Source organism: Oncorhynchus mykiss, chromosome 12, assembly GCF_013265735.2.
Source record: "Oncorhynchus mykiss isolate Arlee chromosome 12, USDA_OmykA_1.1, whole genome shotgun sequence".
Lineage (NCBI taxonomy): Eukaryota > Metazoa > Chordata > Actinopteri > Salmoniformes > Salmonidae > Oncorhynchus > Oncorhynchus mykiss.
The window spans coordinates 17,401,817-17,420,845 of NC_048576.1; the positions used below are offsets into that span (position 1 = coordinate 17,401,817).

The 19,029-nt window shown below is 49.4% G+C and overlaps 1 protein-coding gene across 5 annotated transcripts in view; it reads left to right on the top strand.

Moving 5' to 3' along the window:
* Positions 1–19,029, top strand: part of LOC110537090 (tetratricopeptide repeat protein 28) — a 108,444-nt gene that overhangs the window by 42,414 nt on the left and 47,001 nt on the right. The window contains exons 1-2 of one of the 5 annotated variants that reach the window (XM_036937080.1): positions 3,923–4,337; positions 4,444–4,634. The exons of the other annotated variants lie outside the window; for them this stretch is intronic. Coding sequence (XP_036792975.1) covers positions 4,608–4,634 — 27 coding nt within the window. The 5' untranslated portion in view covers positions 3,923–4,337; positions 4,444–4,607. Of the gene's footprint in view, positions 1–3,922; positions 4,338–4,443; positions 4,635–19,029 lie in introns of those variants that run through there. 5 annotated transcript variants of the gene reach the window in all.

Below are 19,029 nucleotides of genomic sequence, written 5' to 3' on the forward strand. Positions count from 1 at the left end.
CCTTGTGAAAATATGTGGTTTTCGGCAATGGTGTTAATGCTAAATTGTAATGATTTTGTCTCTATGGCCTATTTATTGCCTTTCCTCTCTATTCTTCTACATTTGCACACACTATACATATTGTAAAGAAACAGCAGGGAGCAGGTCTCGAACCCTCGACCTTCGAGCCCGAGGTCCGGCGCGCTATCGACTGTGCCGCAAAAGCATGCTCGTGCAGCAGAGTCCATTTCCGCGCTTATAAACCCAGGGTCGTTACAATATATTTTTCTATTGTGTTACTGACTGTACGTTTGTTTATGTGTAACTCTGTGTTGTTGATTTTGTCGCACTGCTTTGCTTTATCTTGGTCATGTCGCAGTTGTAAATGAGAACTTGTTCTCAACTGGCCTACCTGGTTAAATAAAGGTTAAATAAAATAAAAATGTAAAATAAAAATGGCTTTATGGGATAGCTAGCAACTTGTAAACAATTATCCATTCCTAAATGTGAAATAATAATACAAATAGGCTGCTAAGAAAATTATGTTATATGACTGTTGCCTCCCGTTTCAATGTATTGTGATGGTAATAACGTTTGTTTTGTATGATAATTAGGTGGAGGTCGCTAGCTACAGTGGTATCTTCAACCTAGCCTAGCTTTTAGCTAGCTAACATTAGCTGCTCTGAAGTGCAAGCTAGCTTGACTTGCTATAAAGTTAGAGAAACAAGTTGAGGAAAAAGTAACTAAACATATTTTACTATCACCTGAAACAAATATTTATCCTGCCTTAAATGAAAAGGTTGTATTTCGCAATCTTCCAAAATAAATGCCATCTCTGTCGAGACACAAGCTCTTCTCAATCTTGCGTTACAAACACTACACCACAGAGTTTCTAAACCTACTGTACCATACTGTACTGTCTTTGACTACACTTGTCTGTTCAGTAGTGGGGCAAGACTCCATGAAGATGACGTGTGGCATAATGAAATACGTCACAATGTGTACGGAGCGTCAGATTGTCTTTGAGAGAGGATGAAAATGAAACCTGACTCAAATGTAACTGTTAAAGGCAACACTGCCCCAACTTTGCCCTCAACTTTTGACCAGCTAGCTAAATAGCTTGTTGGTGTTGTTTGCATGTCAGCAAAAACATTTTCTAACATGAAATAGCTAGCTAACTTGTCCCCATTAGCTATCGAGCTAGATACAATGCGAGCAAACTTTGGCAAAGTCTGGGACAGTTCCTGCACCGGTGTGAGGGCTTTTTAAAATAAATAAACCTAAGAATAGCAAAATAATTTTTTTTTTGAACAACTTGTCTTGTGTAAATTGACACGGTTGACCACCAAACAAAATTGTCTTTCACAAAAATATGTGTGCAGGTGGCAGACAGCAACGTCTTCTTCACCTAACTGATCAGACCGCCCCGCGCTGCGTGTGCGAGCAGTGCAAAATCAAATCAAATTTGATTTGTCACATACATATGGTTAGCAGATGTTAATGCGAGTGTAGCGAAATACTCGCGCTTCTAGTTCCGACCATGCAGTAATATCTAACAAGTTATCTAACCTAACAATTTCACAACTAACTTATACACACAAGTGTGAAGGAATTAATAAGAATATGTACATAAAAATATATGAATGAGTGATGGCCGAACGGCATAGTCAAGATTCAGTAGATGGTATAGAGTACAGTATATACATATGAGATGAGTAATGTAGGGTATGTAAACATTATATAAAGTGGAATTGTTTAAAGTGGCTAGTGATACATTTATTACATCAATTTTCCATTATTAAAGTGGCTAGAGTTGAGTCAGTATGTTGGCAGCAGCCCCTCAATGTTAGTGATGGCTGTTTAACAGTCTGATGGCCTTGAGATAGAGCTGTTTTTCAGTCTCTCGGTCCCAGCTTTGATGCACCTGCTGCTGCACCTTCTTCACCACGCTGTCTGTGTGGGTGGACCATTTCAGTTGGTCCGTGATGTGTACGCAGAGGAACTTAAAACTTCCCACCTTCTCCACTACTGTTCCGTCGATGTGGATAGGGGACTGCTCCCTTTGCTGTTTCCTGAAGTCCATGATCATCTCCTTTGTATTGTTGACATTGCGTGTGAGGTTATTTTCCTGACACCACACTCCGAGGGCCCTCACCTCCTCCCTGTAGGCCATCTCGTCGTTGTTGGTAATCAAGCCTACCACTGTAATGTCGTCTGCAAACTTGATGATTGAGTTGGAAGCGTGCATGGCCACGCAGTCATGGGTGAACAGGGAGTACAGGAGAGGGCTGAGAACGCACCCTTGTGGGGCCCCAGTGTTGAGGATCAGCGGGGTGGAGATGTTGTTACCTACCCTCACCACCTGGGGGCGGCCCGTCAGGAAGTCCAGGACCCAGTTGCACAGGGCGGGATCGAGACCCAGGGTCCCATCTACTCATTGGTTTTTATGAGCATATACCCACATGGGTGATTGAAAGATGCCCGAGGTCCACACTCCAGTCCAGATGGTGGCAGTATGGGTTTCGACCTGTCCCCAAATTGATATACACTGAACAAAAATATAAAAGCAACACAGAACAATTTCAAAGATTTTACTGAGTTACTGTTCATATAAGGAAATCAATTTATATAAGGAATAAGGAAGTCAATTGAAATAAATTCAGTAGGCCCTAATCTATAGAATTCACATTTCACACTTTAAAAAAGAAGTAGGGGCATGGATCAGAAAACCAGTCAGTATTTGGTGTGACCACCATTTGTTCATGCAGCGTGACACATCTCCTTTGCATAGAGTTGATCAGGCTGTTGATTGTGGCCTGTGGAATGCTGTCCCACTCCCCTTCAATGGCTCTGCGAAGTTGCTGGATATTGGCGGGAACTGGAAAACGTTGTCGTACATGCAATCCAGAGCATCCCAAACATGCTCAATGGGTGACATGTCTGATAACTATGCAGGCCATGGAAGAACTGGGACATTTTCAGTTTCCAGGAATTGTGTACAGATCCTTGCAACATGGGGCTGTGCATTATCATGCTGAAACATGAGGTGATGGCGGTGAATGAATGGCACGACAAAGGGCCTCAGGATCTCGTCACGGTATCTCTGTACATTCAAATTTCCATTGTTAAAATGCAATTGTGTTCGTTGTCCGTAGCTTATACCTGCCTATACCATAACCCCACTGCCACCATGGGGCACTCTGTTCACAATGTCGAAGTCAGCAAACCACTCACCTACACAAAGCTATACACACTGTCTGCCATCTGCCCGGTACAGTTAAAACCAGGATTCATCCATGAAGAGCACACTTCTCCAGCGTGCCAGTGGCCATCAAAGGTGCCCACTGAAGTCGGTTACAACGCCGAACTAGAGTCTGTTCAAGACCCTGGTGAGAACGACAAGCACGCAGATTATCGGAGACTGTTTCTAACAGTTTGTGCAGAAGTTTCATCCACGGTCTGAGTGGCTGGTCTCAGACGATCCCGCAGGTGAAGAAGCCAGATGTGGAGGTCCTGCTTTTATTGTCCCAGCACAATGTACACCTGTGTTGTTTAATGAGCTTCTTGATATGCCATACCTGTCAGGTGGATGGATTATCTTGGCAAAGGAGAATGATTACTCACAGGGAGGTAAATAAATGTGTGCACACAATTTGAGAGAAATATGCTTTTTGTGTGTATGGAAAATGTCTGCAATCTCTTATTTGGTTTGGTCATCATGTTAAGGCAGGGATGGAGACGAGACCGTTTTAGAAAGCAGTGCAGAGACTAAAACTCGGGAACTGGCTCATGTCATACATTGTATGGAAGAGAAAACGAGGAAGAAAAAAGGTTGAAAATGGAACCTGCGCATTGATAGATAGCCGAATTAGGACGGCTCTATGACCCTGTGGAATGCGATCTGGCTCTCTCACTCAATCTCACACACACATAGTGGTGTTGAAGAGTGGAGAGCGCGCGCTGGGGAAATTCATTCCCGTACACGATTCAAGTATCTAGATCTCTTGGTTAGGCTATTGAGCCCTCTTATTCCAGCTACCCATATTCGGAATGACATTCCATGGATTTAAAAAAAAAGTTAATTTTTTTACTCATGCAGTGACGGGCTCTCTTCTTTCTCTCTCTGTGTTTTTCTTTGTATAGGCTACCTCACGCTGTTGTCTGGAGTAATTTTGTGGATTTACTTCCTTCTGTTGGAATTCTGCGTTGCAAGTTTTGCAGCCAGGGAGAGGTGAATCTTGACTGCGAGACGTAGCCTATGGCATTATTACAGGGTTGTGGTCGCACCTACGTGCTACATCCATCCACTCAGCAACCACCCAGACTACCCACCGATTGTCCCGTGTCCCGTGTACAAGGTGAACTATAGGCTGTTTCTGCCGAAGAATACGTTTTCTCTCTCTCACCCGTAGACTGACCTCGATGAACGTTTTAACTAACGCCTGCTTTAACGGAAACCCCCAGGTGGCTGTCACTCCCCCGGTGTGAGCCCAGTCTTCTGCTGGACGGAGAGGGTTTAGGCGGCAGCACTGAGCCCTGAGGCTCGGAGGGCAGTATGATGACTGACTTCCAGTTCCCATCCACAACCTGATTAACACTTTGATGCTGGACTTTTCTGGTTTACAAATATGATGAAATGGCAGCCCCGGAAGAAGGTAAGGGACTTAGGGCTTCTTTCTGGATGCTCATATAGGCTACACGTTGACTTGCAATGCACAATTAAACATTGGATCATGGCATGGGGGTTGTGTCATGTATTGTCTTTGTGTTCTGCTAGAAGTTGAGTGTCCAGTCCAGCGCAGTCCATACATGGCGATTCGCTGTGCTTGACTTGGACTGAAATAGGTGCCGGTACTGTTTACATTTAGTTGCACAATACTTTTGAGGTAATATTCTTGAAGAGGAACAGGAGCTCAAGCAGTAGAAAATGTGAAGTGCTGCTACTCAGCTCCGGTGAGCTCCTGCCCAAGTCGAACACTGGCGATTCACATAAAGGCTACTAGCCTTGAATCACACACACAATCTCTTTCTCTCACACCAAGTGATAATAGGAGGCACACACAGACATATGAGAGAAGAGAGAGAGAGGGGGAGAGAGATCAGTGTATAATCTTCAGTAAACAATTATTTACCCTGGTATATATCAAAATGAGGAGAGGAGAAGAGTTCATAATTGAAATGGTCTCTATTGTATTTAATGCCTATCTATCTCTCTGGAGGTATAGTACTGTGTAAATGACCAGGTGTTGTATTTAATGCCTATCTATCTATCTCTCTGGAGGTATAGTACTGTGTAAATGACCAGGTATGTGATGTGATGATGTATAAATAACTCCTGAATTGTCCTCATTAGTAAATGAGTAATGACTGAGTAATGACTGTTTATGCCCTATCTGTGTGTCCTGTGTGTCCTGTGTGTACAGTTTATTAATATTCTTACTATGACTAAAACACCCACACACCTGGACCTAGGACTAGAGCAGTGTTGACCAAGTGTTGATTGATGATTAGTTGAATCAGTTGTGTTAGTGCTGTAAACAAAATCCTGCACAGCTTGTATCTCTCCAGAACTTGGGTTGTTATGAAAACATTTTATGTTTACCCTGGCTTCAGAAGCAGTGTGTGTGTGTGTGTGTGTGTGTGTGTGTGTGTGTGTGCATTCAGTGGTGCATTAGATATTAATCTTGTGCGTTGACTGTTGACAGTCTCGGTGAGACTTCCTGATTGTGTGTGTGTGTCTCATCCAAGTGTGTGTGTGTCTCATCCAAGTGTGTGTGAGAGAAGAAAGACTGCTCATAAATAGTTTCAGTAGTATTTGATTGACAGCGTCCGTTGTTGTGGCTGGAGTGAGAGGAGTGGAATCGAAATAATTCTAATATCTTTCTTCCCTCCCTCCCTTCTGTCTCTGTCTCTCTCTCTCTCTCTCTCTCTCTCCCTGTGTCTCTCTCCCTCTCTTTCTCTCTCTCTCCCTCTGTGTCTCTCTCCCTCTGTCTCTCTGTCTCTCTCTCTCTTTCTCTCTCCCTCCGTCTCTCTCTCTCCATCGCTCTCTGTCTGTCTGTCTGTCTGTCTGTCTGTCTGTCTGTCTGTCTGTCTGTCTGTCTGTCTGTCTCTCTCTCTCTCTCTCTCGCTCTCTCTCTCCCTCTGTGTCTCTCTCCCTCTGTGTCTCTCTCTTTCTCCCTCTCTCTCTCTCTCTCTCTCTCTCTCTCTCTCTCTCTCTCTCCCTCTGTCTCTCTCTCTCTCTCTCTCTCTCTCTCTCTCTCTCGCTCTCTCTCTCCCTCTGTGTCTCTCTCCCTCTGTGTCTCTCTCTTTCTCCCTCTCTCTCTCTCTCTCTCTCTCTCTCTCTCTCTCTCTCCCTCTGTCTCTCTCTCTCTCTCTCTCTCCCTCTGTCTCTCTCTCTGTCTCTCTCTCTCTCTCCCTCTGTGTCTCTCTCCTTCTGTCTCTCTCTCTCTCCCTTTTCTTGTTCCCCACTCATTGGGGTTGTGACTAACAATGTTCCCTGATATAATATGTTTACTTACAATACAGCTAAGCCTCTTAAAAGCATACTCCACCCCTCCCTCACCTACTCTCCCCCCCAGCTCCCCAGCATGCTGTATAAGTCCCCGTAGGTAATGGGATCAAAACAATAACCACTGCACTGGGGCACTAACCTATGACAGAGTAATGCTTTAGCTACAACAGTTATACAATAGTCCAGATCTCATGCCAATGTTGCAGATAGAGCCAGTGTGTGTTGCTAAACTTCTACAGGACATAACTCTGTGTGTGGACAGTATAGCAGTCAATGTATTAAACCCAAAGTGTGTGTCTCTTTCTCCGCTGTTTCAGTTCAAGCCAATCAGCCATGTAGATCCTCAAAGGAGATACTGTCAGTCAGTCACTGAGAACTCTGTTATGTAACGTAGTCAATCCATGAGGTGATATTGTCATCTCTCTTTTTCTCTCCTGCCGTCTCTATTCTCCTTTCTACCTTTCTCTTTTCTCTGAAGAGGAGCAGAAATCAAATAGTTTTTCTTTCATGTCAACCGAGCGTAGATGTACCATTCTCACCCCAGCCATGAAAGTATGTGGTGGCTGTGTGGGTGCGAAGATGGAGAGATCTTGTTCCTGTTTAGATGTTTTATTTAAATGAGCTCTGATCTCCGAGGCTGACAGTGATCTCTGGTGCTCGTTAGTGTGTTGGCTCGCAACCCTGATGAACCCCTTGTGTGTGTGTGTGTGTGTGTGTGTGTGTGTGTGTGTGTACTCCATTAGTCAAATCTGTAGGTGATTAGAGGCACCTGTGTGAACTGGAGGCTCCAGACATCTCCTTTCTTCCTCTCTTCTTCTCCTCCTCTCATCCTCTCTTCTTCTCCTCCTCTCATCCTCTCTTCCTCTCTTCTTCTCCTCTCATCCTCTCTTCCTCTCTTCTTCTCCTCCTCTCATCCTCTCTTCCTCTCTTCTTCTCCTCCTCTCATCCTCTCTTCCTCTCTTCTTCTCCTCCTCTCATCCTCTCTTCCTCTCTTCTTCTCCTCCTCTCCTCCTCTCTTCCTCTCTTCTTCTCCTCCTCTCATCCTCTCTTCTTCTCCTCCTCTCATCCTCTCTTCCTCTCCTCCTCTCATCCTCTCTTCCAGACTATTAAGGACTGCTCTCTAAGAAGAACATTCTCAATCTCTTGAGAGTGCCGATGCAGTGATGAGGATAACGGAGAGAGGAGGGGGGGGGGGGGGGGGGGGGGGTGAGGTTATTTTTAGCATGTCCATTGTACCTGTGCCAAACCTTGGAGGTGCTTCTGGGACAATACTGCACTCTACCCTGTGTGTGTGAGATTTGACGATGGGTTGCAGTATAGGCACATATGTATATATATATATATACATACATACACGCACAAAATATGGGACTCTGTTAGCTCCCAGCACGTGGTCAGACCCCGCCAGGTGTGACGTGACAAAGTCATTTGTAATGTTAAATAATTCAGAGAAATATGCTTGTGCCATACACTAGGAGTTTGAAGGAGTGTTTGTGTGTCTTGTTGTGTGTTTGTGTGTCTTGTTGTGTGTTTGTGTGTCTTGTTGTGTGTTTGTGTGTCTTGTTGTGTGTTTGTGTGTTTGTGTGTCTTGTTGTGTGTTTGTGTGTCTTGTTGTGTGTTTGTGTGTCTTGTTGTGTGTTTGTGTGTTTGTGTGTCTTGTTGTGTGTTTGTGTGTCTTGTTGTGTGTTTGTATGTCTTGTTGTGTGTTTGTGTGTTTGTGTGTCTTGTTGTGTGTTTGTGTGTCTTGTTGTGTGTTTGTGTGTTTGCAACAGCCAGTGGTGTTCATTACATAGTCTTATGGCAGGCAGTGGGAGAACAAATGTCACAATGACTGAAAAGACCAAGAGCAATATGGGACCTCTCAGGAGAGAAAGAGATGGGTGGAGAAAGAGAAAGAAAGGAACAGAGTGAGAGAGGGAAGAGTGTGAGAGAATGATGGTTGAGAGATAGAAAGGAACAGAGAGGGGAGAGAGAGAGAGAGATGCGTTGAGAGAGAGAAAGAGAGAGGAATGAGAGTGAGGGATAAGTCTGTGTTTGGGCTTCTCACAATCTCATTGCAGGATCTTGTGGTGGTAAATTGAACAGTAATTGGCAGACAATGAGCGTGACATGATCACATATTGGCTGGCTCACACACACACACACACACACACACACACACACACACACACACACACACACACACACACAGACACACACACACACACACACACACACACACACACACACACACACACACACACACACACACATACACACACACAACAACTAAATTAAACCTGGAGCTGTGCTGACATGCACAATATGAGAACACAGGGAAGGAGACAGCTGGAAGAAACCCTGATGAAAAGAGAGAGAACGAGGTAGAGCTGAGAGAGAGGAGAGAGAACAAGGTAGAGCTGAGAGAGAGGAGAGAGAACAAGGTAGAGCTGAGAGAGAGGAGAGAGAACGAGGTAGAGCTGAGAGAGAGGAGAGAGAACGAGGTAGAGCTGAGAGAGAGGAGAGAGAATGAGGTAGAGCTGAGAGAGAGGAGAGAGAACGAGGTAGAGCTGAGAGAGAGGAGAGAGAAAGAGGTAGAGCTGAGAGAGAGGAGAGAGAAAGAGGTAGAGCTGAGAGAGAGGAGAGAGAAAGAGGTAGAGCTGAGAGAGAGGAGAGAGAAAGAGGTAGAGCTGAGAGAGAGGAGAGAGAAAGAGGTAGAGCTGAGAGAGAGGAGAGAGAACGAGGGAGAGCTGAGTGAGAGGAGAGAGAACGAGGTAGAGCTGAGAGAGAGGAGCGAGAACGAGGGAGAGCTGAGAGAGAGGAGAGAGAAAGAGGTAGAGCTGAGAGAGAGGAGAGAGAACGAGGTAGAGCTGAGAGAGAGGAGAGAGAAAGAGGTTAGAGCTGAGAGAGAGGAGAGAGAACGAGGGAGAGCTGAGTGAGAGGAGAGAGAACGAGGTAGAGCTGAGAGAGAGGAGAGAGAACGAGGTAGAGCTGAGAGAGAGGAGAGAGAACGAGGTAGAGCTGAGAGAGAGGAGAGAGAACGAGGTAGAGCTGGGAGAGAGGAGAGAGAAAGAGGTAGAGCTGAGAGAGAGGAGAGAGAAAGAGGTAGAGCTGAGAGAGAGGAGAGAGAAAGAGGTAGAGCTGAGAGAGAAAGAGGTAGAGCTGAGAGAGAGGAGAGAGAACGAGGGAGAGCTGAGAGAGAGGAGAGAGAAAGAGGTAGAGCTGAGAGAGAGGAGAGAGAACGAGGGAGAGCTGAGAGAGAGGAGAGAGAACGAGGGAGAGCTGAGAGAGAGGAGAGAGAACAAGGTAGAGCTGAGAGAGAGGAGAGAGAACGAGGTAGAGCTGAGAGAGAGGAGAGAGAAAGAGGTAGAGCTGAGAGAGAGGAGAGAGAAAGAGGTAGAGCTGAGAGAGAGGAGAGAAAGAGGTAGAGCTAAGAGAGAGGAGAGAACGAGGGAGAGCTGAGAGAGAGGAGAGAGAAAGAGGTAGAGCTGAGAGAGAGGAGAGAAATAGGTAGAGCTGAGAGAGAGGAGAGAACGAGGGAGAGCTGAGAGAGAGGAGAGAGAACGAGGTAGAGCTGAGTGAGAGGAGAGAGAACGAGGTAGAGCTGAGAGAGAGGAGAGAACGAGGTAGAGCTGAGAGAGAGGAGAGAACGAGGTAGAGCTGAGAGAGAGGAGAGAGAACGAGGTAGAGCTGAGAGAGAGGAGAGAGAACGAGGTAGAGCTGAGAGAGAGGAGAGAGAACGAGGTAGAGCTGAGAGAGAGGAGAGAAAACGAGGTAGAGCTGAGAGAGAGGAGAGAGAACGAGGGAGAGCTGAGAGAGAGGAGAGAGAACGTGGTATAATTGAAAGGCCGACGTCGGCTGATATAACAGGTCTTTTGTTCAATGTCTCCCTCACTCACTGTCATAGTAGGATGTAAACAGTAGCTGGGTCTACCTCTATAGACTAGTTGGGATATATTGACAGTTAGCTGTACATTACTGAATGGTGCTGGTTGGTAGAGTGAGTGTGCATGCATTGATAGGTGTGTAACAGGGTTGGTAATGTGTCCACTTCACACTGCAGAAGTATGTATTCAAAGTTGATGTATTGCTATTGGTGGGTGGAATTGACATATCAATAAGGTGTTATGCCATTGGTCATGCTTGCAGATAGGGGGAGATTGTGAATGTCACTTCTTCCCAGTCTGATCATTCAGTACAAACGGTAGGTCACATTCTGAAATACTGTATTATTTATCCTTCTCTGTGGTCTGGTCATCACCTATTGACTCACAACAAACAGAAAAGCTTCAAAAGGCCCAGTCAATCTCGCACGCACACACACACAAACACACACACACGCGCGCGCGCGCGCACGCACGCACGCGCACACACACGCACGCACGCACGCACATGCACACACGCACGCATGCACATACACACACGCACGCACGCACGCACACACACACGCACGCACGCACATACACACACACACACACGCACGCACGTACACGCACGCACGCACATACACACACACGCACATACACACACACACACGCACACGCACGCACACACACACACACACACACACACACACACACACATACACACACACACTGGCGTCCTACTTTACTTCACTAGCGGGCGTCGATAGCACTTCTTTGACACACACACTAATTTATTCCCCATGTGACCCAAAGGAATTCCCTTATTTTTCTCTTGCCTCTGGCAGCCTGACTGTTTAGCGGGGCTGCTAGCAGATTGTAACAGTGAGAGAGGTCAGAGCTAGAGAGTCACAGCAAGGGCACCTGGGATTGAGAAGAGGGGTCAAAGTTGAAAGTTCTGTATTTTGAATGTACAATTAGTTGTTGCTTTTTCATTTAGGCTACCCCTCTGCTTCATTCTCCCTTATGTCAAATCAGCTAATGACCCCATTCCCCAAGAGAGAGAAGAGGGGAAGAGAGGTTTAAATACTGATCAATAAATTCCTACCTTCCCCCAACCTCCCCTCCTCTCCTCATCTCATCATAGATCACTGCTCTCTCTGTCTCTCCTCCTCTCTCTCTCTCTCTCTGTTCCCACTCTCTCCTCTGTCTCTCCTCTCTCTCTCTCTCTCTGTTCCCACTCTCTCCTCTGTCTCTCCTCTCTCTCTCTCTCTCTCTCTCTCTCTCTCTCTCTGTTCCCACTCTCTCTCCTGTCTCTCTCTCTTTCTCTCTGTTCTCACTCTCTCCTCTCTCTCTCTCTCTCTCTCTCTCTCTCTCTCTCTGTCCCCACTCTCTCCTCTGTCTCTCCTCTCTCTGTCTCTCCTCCTCTCTCTCTCTCTCTCTCTCTGTCTGTCCCCACTCTCTCCTCTGTCTCTCCTCTCTCTGTCTCTCCTCCTCTCTCTCTTTCTCTCTCTCTCTCTGTCCCCACTCTCTCCTCTGTCTCTCCTCTCTCTATCTCTCTCTCTGTCTCTCTCTCTCTCTCTCTGTCCCCACTCTCTCCTCTGTCTCCCCTCTCTTTCTCTCTCTCTCTCTCTCTCTCTCAATTCAATTCAATTCAAGGGCTTTATTGGCATGGGAAACATGTGTTAACATTGCCAAAGCAAGTGAGGTAGACAACATACAAAGTGAAAAACAACAAAAATTAACAGTAAACATTACACATACAGAGGTTTCAAAACAGTAAAGACATTACAAATGTCATATTATATATATATACAGTGTTTTAACAATCTACAAATGGTTAAAGGACACAAGATAAAATAAATAAGCATAAATATGGGTTGTATTTACAATGGTGTGTGTTCTTCACTGGTTGCCCTTTTCTCGTGGCAACAGGTCACAAATCTTGCTGCTGTGATGGCACACTGTGGAATTTCACCCAGTAGATTTGGATTTGTTTTCAAATTCTTTGTGGATCTGTGTAATCTGAGGGAAATATGTCTCTCTAATATGGTCATACATTGGGCAGGAGGTTAGGAAGTGCAGCTCAGTTTCCACCTCATTTTGTGGGCAGTGAGCACATAGCCTGTCTTCTCTTGAGAGCCATGTCTGCCTACGGCGGCCTTTCTCAATAGCAAGGCTATGCTCACTGAGTCTGTACTTTGTCAAAGCTTTCCTTAATTTTGGGTCAGTCACAGTGGTCAGGTATTCTGCCGCTGTGTACTCTCTGTTTAGGGCCAAATAGCATTCTAGGCATTCTTGGTTTTACTGCACTTAAGGTCTCTCTCTCTCTCTCTCTCTCTGTTCCCACTCTCTCCCCCCCTCAGTACTACTGTAATTTACTTCTTAATTAGCGTTAAATTCTCCACTTAGTGAGAGGAGCAGCTGGTCCTTAGGGCACCAGGGAGAGAGACACTGCACAGTTCAGTAAGACTCAGGGCAAATAGAGGCTTAGTCTCATTTAAATGTATGAACCAGTATTCCAAAGCTTCTTGTTGTTATATCTCTCTCATGCAGACACAGTATTCTCAGACTGTGAGTAACAGGTTTTGTTTGGTTTTACTGCACTTAAGGTAGATGATGGGGATGGTGTATTGGTGTGGTGAAGCACACCAATAGAGTTGAGGAGTTGAGTTGTGCTAGATATTAAGCTATGCATCATGAACCAGTATTGAGTCTCTCAGTTGACACACAGTCCCTGCTTCTAAAACATGAACCTGTCTTGTCTGCTCTGCTTGTCCTTTATCTCTCCCTCCCTCGTTCCCTCTATCCCACCCCTCTCTCTCCTTCTCTCCCTCCCTCTATCCCACCGCTCTCTCTCCTTCTCTCCCTCCACCTTTCCCTCTATCCCACCGCTCTCTCTCCTTCTCTCCCTCCCTCTATCCCACCCCTCTCTCTCCTTCTCTCCCTCCCTCTATCCCACCCCTCTCTCTCCTTCTCTCCCTCCCTCTATCCCACCGCTCTCTCTCCTTCTCTCCCTCCCTCTTTCCCTCTATCCCAACCCTCTCTCTCCTTCTCTCCCTCCCTCTATCCCACCGCTCTCTCTCCTTCTCTCCCTCCCCCTTTCCCTCTATCCCACCGCTCTCTCTCCTTCTCTCCCTCCCTCTATCCCACCCCTCTCTCTCCTTCTCTCCCTCCCTCTATCCCACCCCTCTCTCTCCTTCTCTCCCTCCCTCTTTCCCTCTATCCCACCGCTCTCTCTCATTTTCTCCCTCCCTCTTTCCCTCTATCCCACCGCTCTCTCTCCTTCTCTCCCTCCCTCTTTCCCTCTATCCCACCCCTCTCTCTCCTTCTCTCCCTCCCTCTTTCCCTCTATCCCACCCCTCTCTCTCCTTCTCTCCCTCCCGCTTTCCCTCTATCCCACCGCTCTCTCTCCTTCTCTCCTTCTCTCCCTCCCTCTATCCCACTGCTCTCTCTCCTTCTCTCCCTCCCTCTTTCCCTCTATCCCACCTCTCTCTCTCCTTCTCTCCCTCCCACTTTCCCTCTATCCCACCCCTCTCCTTCTCTCCCTCCCTCTTTCCCTCTATCCCACCCCTCTCTCTCCTTCTCTCCCTCCCTCTTTCCCTGTATCCCACCGCTCTCTCTCCTTCTCTCCCTCCCTCTTTCCCTCTATCCCACCGCTCTCTCACCTTCTCTCCCTCCCTCTTTCCCTCTATCCCACCCCTCTCTCTCCTTCTCTCTCTCCCTCTTTCCCTCTCCCTCCCTCTTTTCCCTCTATCCCACCCCTCTCTCTCCTTCTCTCCCTCCCTCTTTCCCTCTATCCCACCGCTCTCTCTCCTTCTCTCCCTCCCTCTTTCGCTCTATCCCACCGCTCTCTCTCCTTCTCTCCCTCCCTCTTTCCCTCTATCCCACCCCTCTCTCTCCTTCTCTCCCTCCCTCTTTCCCTCTATCCCACCCCTCTCTCTCCTTCTCTCCCTCCCTCTTTCCCCTCTTTCCCCTCTATCCCACCCCACTCTCTCCTTCTCTCCCTCCCTCTATCCCACCCCTCTCTCTCCTTCTCTCCCTCCCTCTTTCCCCTCTATCCCACCGCTCTCTCTCCTTCTCTCCCTCCCTCTTTCCCTCTATCCCACCCCTCTCTCTCCTTCTCTCCCTCTCTATCCCACCCCTCGCTCTCCTTCTCTCCCTCCCTCTTTCCCCTCTATCCCACCGCTCTCTCTCCTTCTCTCCCTCCCTCTTTCCCTCTATCCCACCCCTCTCTCTCCTTCTCTCCCTCCCTCTTTCCCTCTATCCCACCCCTCTCTCTCCTTCTCTCCCTCCCTCTATCCCACCCCTCTCGCTCCTTCTCTCCCTCCCTCTTCCCCTCTATCCCACCCCTCTCTCTCCTTCTCTCCCTCCCTCTTTCCCTCTATCCCACCGCTCTCTCTCCTTCTCTCCCTCCCTCTTTCCCTCTATCCCACCGCTCTCTCTCCTTTTCTCCCTCCCTCTTTCCCTCTATCCCACCGCTCTCTCTCCTTTTCTCCCTCCTTCTTTCCCTCTATCCCACCGCTCTCTCTCCTTCTCTCCCTCCCTCTTTCCCTCTATCCCACCCCTCTCTCTCCTTCTCTCCCTCCCTCTTTCCCTCTATCCCACCCCTCTTTCTCCTTCTCTCCCTCCCGCTTTCCCTCTATCCCACCGCTCTCTCTCCTTCTCTCCTTCTCTCCCTCCCTCTATCCCACTGCTCTCTCTCCTTCTCTCCCTCCATCTTTCCCTCTATCCCACCGCTCTCTCTCCTTCTCTCCCTCCCTCTTTCCCTCTATCCCACCCCTCTCCTTCTCTCCCTCCCTCTTTCCCTCTATCCCACCCCCTCTCTCCTTCTCTCCCTCCCTCTTTCCCTGTATCCCACCGCTCTCTCTCCTTCTCTCCCTCCCTCTTTCCCTCTATCCCACCGCTCTCTCACCTTCTCTCCCTCCCTCTTTCCCTCTATCCCACCCCTCTCTCTCCTTCTCTCTCTCCCTCTTTCCCTCTCCCTCCCTCTTTTCCCTCTATCCCACCCCTCTCTCTCCTTCTCTCCCTCCCTCTTTCCCTCTATCCCACCGCTCTCTCTCCTTCTCTCCCTCCCTCTTTCCCTCTATCCCACCGCTATTTCTCCTTCTCTCCCTCCCTCTTTCCCTCTATCCCACCCCTCTCTCCCCTTCTCTCCCTCCCTCTTTCCCTCTATCCCACCCCTCTCTCTCCTTCTCTCCCTCCCTCTTTCCCCTCTTTCCCCTCTATCCCACCCCACTCTCTCCTTCTCTCCCTCCCTCTATCCCACCGCTCTCTCTCCTTCTCTCCCTCCCTATTTCCCCTCTATCCCACCGCTCTCTCTCCTTCTCTCCCTCCCTCTTTCCCTCTATCCCACCCCTCTCTCTCCTTCTCTCCCTCTCTATCCCACCCCTCTTTCTCCTTCTCTCCCTCCCTCTTTCCCCTCTATCCCACCCCTCTCTCTCCTTCTCTCCCTCCCTCTTTCCCTCTATCCCACCCCTCTCTCTCCTTCTCTCCCTCCCTCTATCCCACCCCTCTCGCTCCTTCTCTCCCTCCCTCTTCCCCTCTATCCCACCCCTCTCTCTCCTTCTCTCCCTCCCTCTTTCCCTCTATCCCACCGCTCTCTCTCCTTCTCTCCCTCCCTCTTTCCCTCTATCCCACCCCTCTCTCTCCTTCTCTCCCTCCCTCTTTCCCTCTATCCCACCCCTCTCTCTCCTTCTCTCCCTCCCTCTTTCCCTCTATCCCACCCCTCTCTCTCCTTCTCTCCCTCCCTCTTTCCCCTCTTTACCCTCTATCCCACCCCACTCTCTCCTTCTCTCCCTCCCTCTATCCCACCGCTCTCTCTCCTTCTCTCCCTCCCTCTTTCCCTCTATCCCACCGCTCTCTCTCCTTCTCTCCCTCCCTCTTTCCCTCTATCCCACCCCTCTCTCTCCTTCTCTCCCTCCCTCTTTCCCCTCGATCCCACCGCTCTCTCTCCTTCTCTCCCTCCCTCTTTCCCTCTATCCCACCCCTCTCTCTCCTTCTCTCCCTCCCTCTTTCCCTCTATCCCACCCCTCTCTCTCCTTCTCTCCCTCCCTCTATCCCACCCCTCTCTCTCCTTCTCTCCCTCCCTCTTCCCCTCTATCCCACCCCTCTCTCTCCTTCTCTCCCTCTCTCTTTCCCTCTATCCCACCGCTCTCTCTCCTTCTCTCCCTCCCTCTTTCCCTCTATCCCACCCCTCTCTCTCCTTCTCTCCCTCCCTCTTTCCCCTCTATCCCACCCCTCTCTCTCCTTCTCTCCCTCCCTCTTTCCCTCTATCCCACCCCTCTCTCTCCTTCTCTCCCTCCCTCTATCCCACCCCTCTCGCTCCTTCTCTCCCTCCCTCTTCCCCTCTATCCCACCCCTCTCTCTCCTTCTCTCCCTCCCTCTTTCCCTCTATCCCACCGCTCTCTCTCCTTCTCTCCCTCCCTCTTTCCCTCTATCCCACCCCTCTCTCTCCTTCTCTCCCTCCCTCTTTCCCTCTATCCCACCCCTCTCTCTCCTTCTCTCCCTCCCTCTATCCCACCCCTCTCGCTCCTTCTCTCCCTCCCTCTTCCCCTCTATCCCACCCCTCTCTCTCCTTCTCTCCCTCCCTCTTTCCCTCTATCCCACCGCTCTCTCTCCTTCTCTCCCTCCCTCTTTCCCTCTATCCCACCCCTCTCTCTCCTTCTCTCCCTCCCTCTTTCCCTCTATCCCACCCCTCTCTCTCCTTCTCTCCCTCCCTCTTTCCCTCTATCCCACCCCTCTCTCTCCTTCTCTCCCTCCCTCTTTCCCCTCTTTACCCTCTATCCCACCCCACTCTCTCCTTCTCTCCCTCCCTCTATCCCACCGCTCTCTCTCCTTCTCTCCCTCCCTCTTTCCCCTCTATCCCACCGCTCTCTCTCCTTCTCTCCCTCCCTCTTTCCCTCTATCCCACCCCTCTCTCTCCTTCTCTCCCTCTCTATCCCACCCCTCTCTCTCCTTCTCTCCCTCCCTCTTTCCCCTCGATCCCACCGCTCTCTCTCCTTCTCTCCCTCCCTCTTTCCCTCTATCCCACCCCTCTCTCTCCTTCTCTCCCTCCCTCTTTCCCTCTATCCCACCCCTCTCTCTCCTTCTCTCCCTCCCTCTATCCCACCCCTCTCTCGCCTTCTCTCCCTCCCTCTTCCCCTCTATCCCACCCCTCTCTCTCCTTCTCTCCCTCTCTCTTTCCCTCTATCCCACCGCTCTCTCTCCTTCTCTCCCTCCCTCTTTCCCTCTATCCCACCCCTCTCTCTCCTTCTCTCCCTCCCTCTTTCCCCTCTATCCCACCCCTCTCTCTCCTTCTCTCCCTCCCTCTTTCCCTCTATCCCACCCCTCTCTCTCCTTCTCTCCCTCCCTCTATCCCACCCCTCTCGCTCCTTCTCTCCCTCCCTCTTCCCCTCTATCCCACCCCTCTCTCTCCTTCTCTCCCTCCCTCTTTCCCTCTATCCCACCGCTCTCTCTCCTTCTCTCCCTCCCTCTTTCCCTCTATCCCACCCCTCTCTCTCCTTCTCTCCCTCCCTCTTTCCCTCTATCCCACCCCTCTCTCTCCTTCTCTCCCTCCCTCTTTCCCTCTATCCCACCCCTCTCTCTCCTTCTCTCCCTCCCTCTTTCCCCTCTTTACCCTCTATCCCACCCCACTCTCTCCTTCTCTCCCTCCCTCTATCCCACCGCTCTCTCTCCTTCTCTCCCTCCCTCTTTCCCTCTATCCCACCGCTCTCTCTCCTTCTCTCCCTCCCTCTTTCCCTCTATCCCACCCCTCTCTCTCCTTCTCTCCCTCTCTATCCCACCCCTCTCTCTCCTTCTCTCCCTCCCTCTTTCCCCTCTATCCCACCGCTCTCTCTCCTTCTCTCCCTCCCTCTTTCCCTCTATCCCACCCCTCTCTCTCCTTCTCTCCCTCCCTCTTTCCCTCTATCCCACCCCTCTCTCTCCTTCTCTCCCTCCCTCTATCCCACCCCTCTCTCTCCTTCTCTCCCTCTCTCTTTCCCTCTATCCCACCGCTCTCTCTCCTTCTCTCCCTCCCTCTTTCCCTCTATCCCACCGCTCTCTCTCCTTCTCTCCCTCCCTCTTTCCCCTCTATCCCACCCCTCTCTCTCCTTCTCTCCCTCCCTCTTTCCCCTCTATCCCACCCCTCTCTCTCCTTCTCTCCCTCCCTCTTTCCCCTCTATCCCACCCCTCTCTCTCCTTCTCTCCCTCCCTCTTTCCCCTCTACCCCACCCCTCTCTCTCCTTCTCTCTCTCCCTCTTTCCTTGTCTCTCCACTCATCTCTCACCTATGTCTCTCCCCCTCTCTCTCTTTCTCTCTCTCCCTCTTTCCTTGTCTCTCCACTCATCTCTCACCTATGTCTCTCCCCCTCTCTCTCTTTCTCTCTCTCCCTCTTTCCTTGTCTCTCCACTCATCTCTCACCTATGTCTCTCCCCCTCTCTCTCTTTCTCTCTCTCCCTCTCCTTGTCTCTCCACTCATCTCTCACCTATGTCTCTCCCCCTCTCTCTCTTTTCTCTCTCCCTCTTTCCTTGTATCTCCACTCATCTCTCACCTATGTCTCTCCCCCTCTCTCTCTTTCTCTCTCTCCCTCTTTCCTTGTCTCTCCACTCATATCTCACCCATGTCTCTCCCCCTCTCTCTCTTTCTCTCTCTCCCCCTCTCTTTCTCTGTTGCGTTGCCATCTGTTCTTGATTAATGGGAGTAAGGAGCGGTAATTG